Source organism: Oncorhynchus mykiss, chromosome 2 (genome assembly GCF_057628025.1).
Source record: "Oncorhynchus mykiss isolate SJ-2025 chromosome 2, ASM5762802v1, whole genome shotgun sequence".
Classification (NCBI taxonomy): Eukaryota; Metazoa; Chordata; class Actinopteri; order Salmoniformes; family Salmonidae; genus Oncorhynchus; species Oncorhynchus mykiss.
The window spans coordinates 29,348,436-29,357,740 of record NC_143023.1 but is presented as its reverse complement, the minus strand read 5'-3'; the positions used below and the strand labels follow the sequence as shown (position 1 = coordinate 29,357,740).

Below are 9,305 nucleotides of genomic sequence, written 5' to 3'. Positions count from 1 at the left end.
GCTATAAACAATGAGTATCATTTAAGATACTTATTTAATCTGCCACGACTAAAGATATACAATGAACTGTGAGTCAGACCGCATTCGATTTGAATTTTATAGCAAATCAAACATACATGGCTACTGTGATGCTTGATTATCGACACACATACTTGGTTGAGAACAGACAATCCAGGCCAAACATTTAGTATTTTTGCAAAATAGCATCCCAAAAGAGAACAGTAGGCTGTACTATGTACACTAGCGGTCTGTTGGCCCACTGGTCTACCAACCCATTTCTTTCCTCATTTATCTTCATTCTGCTCCCTGTCCTCCTCCAGCCTGGTCATCGCCTTTCTTCTTGATTCCAGACACAATGTCATCAATGCGGAGCAGCAAGATGGCCGTCTGAAAGGCAAGAAGAGATCAAAATTACATTAGTGGGGTTCACTGAAACCAGTGACTGTTTTAAGTCATAAAATGAAAAGAGAGACACTAAAGGTGCCCTGAGTTTCATTGTATTCACTTTGATGTGAAGGAGATAAGGCACTGGAAAGCACTCATCCTTTAGAGTAGTAGGAGTGAAAATGTTTTTGCATGGTGTCTGACTGCATTCACTACTGACAAAGTAAAACAGAATTCGTCCATGCCTTGTACAATATGTTTTAGTCTCAAGCATTTGTTGCAGATACATTTGAGATGAATCTCACTTTCAACAGCAGCCCATTAGCCCCTCTTACCTCCACAGCAGTCTTGTAAGTCTGGGCCTTGACAGCCAGCGGCTCACAGATGCCAAGCTCCATCATGTCTGCCAAGGTGCCAGTCTCTCCGTTCACACCCCATGATGCACAGGCCTCCAGGGTGTGCTTGGCCTACAGAGGGGGGAGGGGGGTTAAAATAAATAAAACAACATAGCTGTGCCCAACAAAATGATAAAGGCGCATATTTTAGAGCAAAACCACACGTACCCTGAGAGAGGTGAGCACACGGATGGTTGAGGCACCACAGTTTTGGATGAGTGTACGGGGGATAACCTCCAGGGCCTGGGCCACGGCACGGTAGGGCCACTGCTCCACCCCAGTCAGGGTCTTGGAACGCTCCATCAGCCTCTTGGACACAGCCATTTCCACCGCCCCACCTCCAGGGAGTAGAGATGGGTCCAGTAGCACGTTACGACACACCTGCATTGCATCCTGCAAGTTACGCTCCACCTCCTGAGGGACAGAGAGACACACACCATCAACACTGTTTGGTTCCACAATGAAGCATTGAGCATAATAGGATACCATGAGGATCAAATCATCCTGTCTTTACACGGTATGCCTGAAAATTAGCTGCTTTTGCCGCAACGGAGACGTCTTAACATATTCTTGTGCATGAGGGGTAACTTGATACGTACAGCCAGGATCTCTTTGCTGGCTCCTCTCAGCAGGATGGTGCAGGCTTTGGGGTCTTTGCACTCTGTGACAAAGGTGAAGTACTCATCTCCAATCTTCTTGATCTCAAACAGGCCGGCGCCGGTTCCCACGTCCTCCTCACGCAGCTCATCTGTACGGCTGGCGATGCGAGCCCCACATGCCCTGAGAATATGATATCAGCGTTAATAGTCAATTAACAATTTAAAAGGATTAATAGTTAGCACATCTTCAGAATACTATACTGTGTGGAATGGATCTTACCTTGAAATGCGGTTGTTGTCAGTCTTTCTGACACGGCGGATGGCTGTGATGTTGGCCTTCATCAGATAGTGTTGTGCCAGGTCTGGGGAGATGAGTGGAGAGGTGAGTTTCTCTGGTCTGTGCAGGGGAGCTTTGGTGGATTAAGAGCGGTTGCTAAAATTGTACATACAGATTTTGTATGTGAAGTACCTGAGATGCCCTTCTCGGTGAAGATGAGGTCTGGCTTGAGGCGGATGATGTCTTCACAGATTGTCTGGATGTACTCTTCCTCCATCTGAAGGATTCTAGAAAAATCCTCCTCACGTGTGATCTCAATGTCAGTCTGCATAGGAACACAACATTTATTGGCCAGTACCTACTACTGTTATTTTTATACTGTATGTGTGTGCTGGTAATGCATTTGTGTGGATATATGAATGACACTGTGTACATGTGTTTTCAGTACCTGGCTCTCGCCCTTCTTGTACTCCAGGGAGCAGTCCAGCAGGATGATGCGGGGGTTCTTGATCATTCTGCGCATGCGGGGGTGAGTGACGTCCTTGTTGACCATCACGCCTTTTAGCACACATGAGTCCTCAATGAAGCCACCAGGCACCTATAACCATAGCAAAACAAGGAGGAATCAACCAACCTGGTGTCATTTTCCCAATGACCACACCCATGCCATACTTATTGATGTCAATGTTGTAACCGCAAGACCTTTAACGCTTACCTTCTCCACTTTGGCGTACAGCTTAATGTTGATCTCCTTGCGCCCGTGCTCCTCCAACTCCACAGTGCGCACGGCATCCAGGGCAATATTACACGCCATGGTAGACCAACGGCTCAAGGCCTTGGTGCAGATGGCAGAGTTGATGATCTTCAGCATCTGCGCCCTGTCATTCACATCCACCGGGGTGCTGGGAGGGAACAGAGACAGTCGGTCAATAGAATGGAGTGTAAAAGTGTGCGAGGGAGGATTGTGTGTGTAAGTGAATGCAATCTATACCTGATGTCTTTGAGCATCTCAAGCATGTCGTCAAGGGCGTGTCTGTAGGCACTGATGATGACTGTGGGGTGCATCTGCTGCTCCAGGAACTGCTCTGCTACAGACAGCATCTCCCCAGCTAGAGACCGACAAAATATTGAAAAAATATGTTAACCAAGAGCTGTTTTAAAAATGTGCACACTCAGTACGATGGCTTAGAGGACGATTGATTCTTACGCATCATCAACGTGGCCCTCTCGGAGTCGGAGTGCCACAACATCCAGTCCTAAATAGCCTGAAGCTCAAAAGGGTACATTGACTATGTTGAAGAGGTTGACTGGATCTCAGTCAATTCCATGTCAATGGAGTGAGATGAAATACTTCCACTACCAGGCCACTTACCAAGGATGATGACTGACGTGGTGCCGTCTCCCACCTCCTCATCCTGGGTGCGGCTGATCTCAATCATGGACTTGGCTGCCGGGTGCTGCACTTGAATCTGTGTTTGTTTACAGGAAAGATAACTTTAACAGACCTGAATTTGTTTACATTTACCATCTTCCAAATACAGTGTAAGGGTGCTTATGGGAAATGTAGTGCAGAAACCTCACCTCTCGGAGGATGGCATTGCCATCGTTGGTCATGACAATGCCGCCCATGGGGTCTAGCAGCATCTGTTAATAGATAGGGAAAGGTTAAGACAGTTGTATTTTGGTGTCACTTTGGGATTTAAGTATCTAAGGGCCAGGAATTGTGTCTTGGTACAAACCTTCATCATGGCTCTTGGTCCCAGGCATGTTCTGATGACATCTGCTATTGCCTGTAAAAGTAGACTTCGTAAGGCTGCAGGAATTTCTCATGTTTCATTATCGCAATTAAACCTCAGTCAGAAGTAAAATTATTGGGTAATGGGAAGGGGAAGTCCGAGTGGTGTGTCATCTTTACCTTTGCTGCACTGATGTTCCCTTTCTGAACCTTGCGTCCAGACTCTCTTTTCATATTCTGGCCTAAAGAGAGAAGATCATTGAGGTGGCGACAGAGAGGGGCAGTCTCTTAACTAGGCCTATACTCAAAATGACTGACCATGATGCTGCGGTTTGTTCAGTGTATTTAGAAACTTGACGGACAACATGGTAGGCCAACAAGTGTGTAGTTATAAGTACATTTAATTTCTGAAATTACATTTGCAAGATTGTCTGCACCATCGTTAGCTACCGTGTTGCCACTGCCCGAACCAGATACTGAGACCAACCCCAAAAACGGGGAGACACCAGGGAAATAGCTCACCTTAAAATGTAACTTAGCTAGTAAGGCAGCTAGCAAATTATTATCCATTAATCTTACCCGAAGGGTTTGTCTAACTACGTTTGATGACGTGCATAACAATACCAAATAGAATGCTAGCAGAACTGTATCCCTGTTTATTCCCCAAATTTGATAAGTTTATAGCCGATTGTTCCGCTAACAGCGCAGCATGACTGTCACAACTCGAGACATCACTGGCTAGCTAGGCCCGAACGCCGGGCATCACCTCACGTGAATGAAAAAGCTCACAAATTTAGCAAGATATAAAATACACTTAAAACACTAATGTATTTAATTCATTGATAAATGTTGTCACTTTATCACTCACTCAACACGACGATTGGTCTTCCCATCATTTTGGCAGCGTGCGTAGATCAACCGGCTACCAAGTTCTCAAACGCAGCACAGGAAAGGCTAATTTGTTTGTGGCTGGGCGGGTTGGGAAATAAATGACCAATTAAGGACGAGGGAATTTTGATGAACAGCCGTACAACCCAATCTGCGTGACTACGAAAGAGGAAGTCGCCAGTGGGCGCTATCTTCACGTTTATATTGTTTCCTCGTGTGATTACCCTAGCAAATTAAATCCTATGTCGCAGTACATATGGACATTATATTGAAACCCAATAAATGACCAGCTCTGTTGTATCAATTATGTGCATGACGGCATAAAACTACCTGTATCTTCAAACGTTTAGCTACATTTACTAGGCTTACCATTTGGTGCACTGTACGTACAACCTTCATCACGCACATGTATTGCATTTTGGGATATGTAGTCCAGAAAGAAACAAGACCATTCTGTAACGTATCAAATACCCATGCATTGGACATTGCCCGAGCTTGACAACTCTCTTTTCATGAAAGAAACATCAAATTATGTCAGTAGTTACTCAAACGCAAATAAAAGCTCAACGAGACGTAAGTCAAATGTCACGTAAAACATAAATCGCAGAAGAGGGGCTAGCTGATGTAACTACTATACATTCTAGGAAAATAAATAATTCCAATAAATAGCACTGTAATTTCCAATAACAAATAAACATATCTCTAACAAAAAATACTAATATGTGGATTATGTGCGAAATTGTGTATATAACACGAAACAAAATAGTGATATTGAGTGTCTAAGTATGTAAAAATCAAATCGAGTTCAATTTGATAAATTCGGGACAATGAGGCATTTCAAACGTTTTATTTATTTAACTAGACAAGTCAGTTAATAAGAACAAATTCTTATTTACAATGACGGCCTACCGGGGCACAGTGGGTTAACTGCCTTGTTCTGGGGCAGAACGTCAGATTTTTACCATATCAGGTCGGGGATTCAATCCAGCAACCTTTCGGTTACTGGCCCAACTAGGTTGCCTCTCCTCAAGAGCATTTATGGAAGATGCACAAAAGTGTGCAAATGTATGTCAAAAAGAAAGACATACCCAGATGAGATGCTTGGCATAAAAGTCCAACTGAAATCTAAGCCTGTCCATAGTGCTTCAGTAGTCTTCACCCTATTTTCACACAAAATTGGATAAGAGTGTCTGCTAAGACACAGTTTCCCAAACTCAGTACACAGCTGATTCAAATAACCAACTCATCATCAAGCTTCGACTATTTGAGAAAACTGTGTCGTGCTAGGGGGGAAAAAACTACATCTGCACGCAGGGGGGCCCAAGGACCGAGTTTGGGAAACCACATGCTAAATGACCAAAATGTAATGTCAAATGTATTTTCTTGTCTAAATCTTTTTGTATCAGATATTTTGTAACTTTTTGTTTGTTTTTTGTGTTTGTACCCTCTTTTTTCTCCCTCATCACTGCAACTCCCCAAGGGGCTCGGGAGGCAAAGGTCGAGTCATCCTCCGAAACATGACCCACCAACCTCGCTTCTTAAAACCCACCCACTTAACCCGGAAGCCAGCTGCACCAATGTGTCAGAGGAAACAACCTTGTGAAACACCGGAGGAAACACAACTGACAACAGAGGTCAGCCTGCAAACACCCGGCCAGCCACAAGGAGTCGCTAGAGCGTGATGAGCCAAGTAAAGCCCCCCGGCCAAACCCTCCCCTTACCCGGACAACGCTGGGACAATTGTGCACCGCCCTATGAGACTCCCAATAACAACCGGTTGTGATACAGCCCGGGATCAAACCCGGGTCTGTAGTGACGCCTCAGTGCCTTAGACCGCTGCACCACTCGGGAGGCCCCTGTATCAGACATTTTATTCTATTTTTATCTATTTGCTTAGCAGGCACTTTTTTATTTGTACCCGTAAGCAACTTTGCAAAAACTGTTGCACATAATTTTTCATTTTCTACATTTATCTATAGTCTGACTGAGGTACCTTACTCAGAGTCAAGGACGCTACACTAGTATGCCTTTCTTGGGAATATTAATAGCAACCACCAAGTCACCAGTTTAACTGCAAAACCAATCTGCACATGTTGCCTATTACTGTACTTGCAGATGCTCCATCCTCTCACATTGAGAACATTACTCTTTTGAAGCCCCATGAAAAAACTGCAGATTTTTTTATTTAGAAGTCCTCTATGTTATGAGTATTCAGTGTTGCTGGTAAGGCACAGAAACCCAAAGGAGATCTTCTGTTCGGGAAACTGTGTATTGCAATGGATGGCTCCTTTTTCCCCCTTATAGTTCATGTCTTCTGCTTCTTTGCCAGTCCACCCACTCATCCCTTGTTTTTTCTTCTCTCTCTTCATTGCGCTCTCACAAGTCTTCTCTGGCAGTGCCCAGGACAAGGGGATGTGTGGCCTCCTCCTTCAGATATTTGAGGAAATTATTCACCTCACGGCCACCCTATTGACAGATACAGACGGTTAAAACTGTGAATGAAAGTATCAGAATATTGATTACAGAGCATTAAGTGTTATTTAATCCATGTCCTTTGGAGGAGGAAAAGTGGTAGCCTAACCTTGTATTTCCGAGGTTGGTCCTTCTGTCCTGCTGAGACGAAGAAAATAGCGGGGAAACTGGGAAGAAGGACAACAACAGATGAGATTAAAATAGCAGACCGGTCTCTTCAGTTTACCAGCAAAGTAGTCCTCCAAGAACCTCTCCAGGGATTTCCCGTCCCGTCTGCAATGGATGGACAGATTAGCAGTGTGACAGCTGGCCAGACTGCATAAGGAAGGGTCTGTGATGGTCATGTGTTGTCGTAACTCACGTGAACTCCTCCTGCATGCTGTACTTGTGGCCCTCCCTGTTCCTGATGGTGATGAGAGGTAGCTCTCCCCTGGGCCAAACTCCTCCTCCAGCTCATCCTGGAACTCTGCTCTGTTGGCCACAGCGTAACTCAGCCCCTGAGACTGGAACTGAGTGGTCACTTTCATCACCCTAGGGAGAAAGATGGGGTAGTGAAAGTGATGGAGAGAGAAAAAGAGAGAGGTGGATATCAGGTAAGAGCAGTTTCTTTCCCCGTGCTGTGGCCCTCACCAGCTGGCCATCAGGTTTATAGGGACTAAGTGAATTTGCCCCATGCCATCATCACGCTGTCCTCAAACTTGCTGTTGAGTCGTGGGGGCCGGAAGAGCACCACCGTTCTGGTTAAGAGAGACACAAGAGGAGAGTGACATCATCATAAGGTACTACTACTAGGCAATAATCTATGATGTCATATCCAACTAATGTGCCCTCATAGTCTAGTGACCAGAGGTCTGAATGTTCAGAACCCAGGTGGGATTATATGTAAGGGGAGCTACAGCACATACTCTGATTCCACGCCGTGTTTGAGGCCCAGGCTCAGGTTTGCAGTGTGGGCAAAGCGGTGGCTGTCTCTCATTGCACTAGACGCCTTCAAAAACTCAGCCATCTGAGAGCTGTCAGCACCTGAGAAAAAAACTGACAGCAAGGAGGGAGAATATAAGTCCCTCATATAGTTCATTAAAAATATACATGCAATTGTTTTATTTCAATAGACTAAAGGTTCTCTACTTTGCAGTGATTAATAAAGTGAACTCACCAACCACACTGGCTTCAAAATTGTTGAATGCATCCAGGTCTCTCTCATTGTGCAGAGGAATGGAACTGGGACCTGCCTGTTTTTTCACGAAGCTCACAATGCCATATATGGGAACATGGGACAACATTAGATGAGTCATACATACACTAAAAACACAGACACAAACCAGAGCAGCAATGATTTTAAAGTAGCCACCTGCACTCCTGGGTCCATCATAAGCAGCAAAGTCCTCTCCATTGCGCAAGATTTTGAGTGTGGTGGGGTACCCATTGACGCCAAAACGTCCACACGTCTCAGAGTTCACTGTGCAGTCTATCTGGAGAAAATGACAGAAACCTGTTTAATAGCAGTGCATTCAGAGTGGCGGTATGTAGAAGCAGCCCTGATGTTAAAGCTACTGTGGGAACTGATCTCAATTCACCAATAAAGATAAAAGAGAAGCAACAGAGCTATCATGGAAAGTTGACCCCCACATTTTAAAGCAATACCCATCCTGTGGAACAAAAATGGATTGTAACGAATCTGGATGCAAGGAAATAAAATGCATCCCCTGGGTGTCATGTGTGGAGAAACTAGTATACTCACTTTAGCTAAAGATACTGTCCCTTTTCGTTTTGTTGCTGCAGTTTCATATTCTGGGGCTAGTTGCTGGCGGTGACCACACCTGAAAGAGAGATCGGATGAAGGGAGGCGCCATACAAAGGAAGCGAATGATAAAATGTCACAAATGCTTGAGGCAAGTGTGACAGCTGAGATATCAGGTGACTTAGAAAAGTGTTAAAGAGAGACCTAGACTAGTCATAATCCACTACTCAAACATGTCAGCGCAGAATGCACAAATAATCTAACACTGTTAGTTTGAATTGAGCAGACACATTGAGTCATTAAAGCGATCTAGATTAAGACAGTTTTATCGGCTAACGTTAGCTGCACAGTTCTAACTGTAAATAGTTAAACTATCTACAACATTGTGCAGTATAATCGATATTAAAATCATGTTTAGTAATGGCTGTCGTTCGTGCGTGCTAATTCATTAGCTACAACGTTAGCTATAACATTGTTTACTAAGGCGCGAAGAACTCCACCAACAGTCTCGTACTCTGCTACCGTGTAATCGAAATCAGAATTCCGGAGCTCGAGCACGTCGCTGGCGGCTACAAAGACGTTCTGCTGAGACAACGCAAAAAGCAAGAACAGGCTAAATGGACCCAAGGTACCCATCGCAGCAGAATTAATTGCTCCCAATAGCTATATACTGTAGCTGATATCCTCTGCTTTTCACTACCTCTCACTGCTCTGCATTCGTTCACTGCCGGGTGGGCGTGAGTGTAGTAGAGCCGTTACCAGGCACATCTGTGTGGGTCTAGTAGACGTCTAGATGTGCGCCTTGGAGATTGCA

General features: G+C 44.7%; 1 protein-coding gene, 1 non-coding gene and 1 pseudogene across 3 annotated transcripts; all 3 read right to left on the bottom strand.

The window, feature by feature from the left end:
• Positions 1–79: 79 nt before the first annotated feature.
• Positions 80–4,693, bottom strand: LOC110486492 (T-complex protein 1 subunit gamma). Its single transcript, XM_021558124.3, has 14 exons — positions 4,259–4,693; positions 3,571–3,632; positions 3,395–3,445; positions 3,237–3,299; positions 3,028–3,124; positions 2,647–2,764; positions 2,371–2,557; positions 2,104–2,253; positions 1,848–1,980; positions 1,659–1,740; positions 1,379–1,559; positions 948–1,193; positions 720–851; positions 80–387 (listed from the first exon to the last, which is right to left on the bottom strand). Exons 1-14 carry the CDS (start codon positions 4,284–4,286, stop codon positions 295–297), a joined length of 1,623 nt encoding a protein of 540 aa, XP_021413799.1. The 5' UTR covers positions 4,287–4,693; the 3' UTR covers positions 80–294.
• On the bottom strand, positions 494–629 carry LOC118944173 (small nucleolar RNA SNORA15). The gene has a single exon (XR_005039484.1). It is a non-coding gene; the product is annotated as a small nucleolar RNA SNORA15 (small nucleolar RNA).
• A 416-nt stretch (positions 4,694–5,109) lies between the features above and the next one.
• LOC110534650 (protein disulfide-isomerase A3-like) lies at positions 5,110–9,245 on the bottom strand (annotated as a pseudogene). The gene is made up of 7 exons (XR_016485814.1): positions 9,006–9,245; positions 8,492–8,570; positions 7,907–8,222; positions 7,656–7,785; positions 7,112–7,487; positions 6,860–7,023; positions 5,110–6,744 (listed from the first exon to the last, which is right to left on the bottom strand). The product of XR_016485814.1 is annotated as a protein disulfide-isomerase A3-like (transcript).
• Positions 9,246–9,305: the final 60 nt, after the last annotated feature.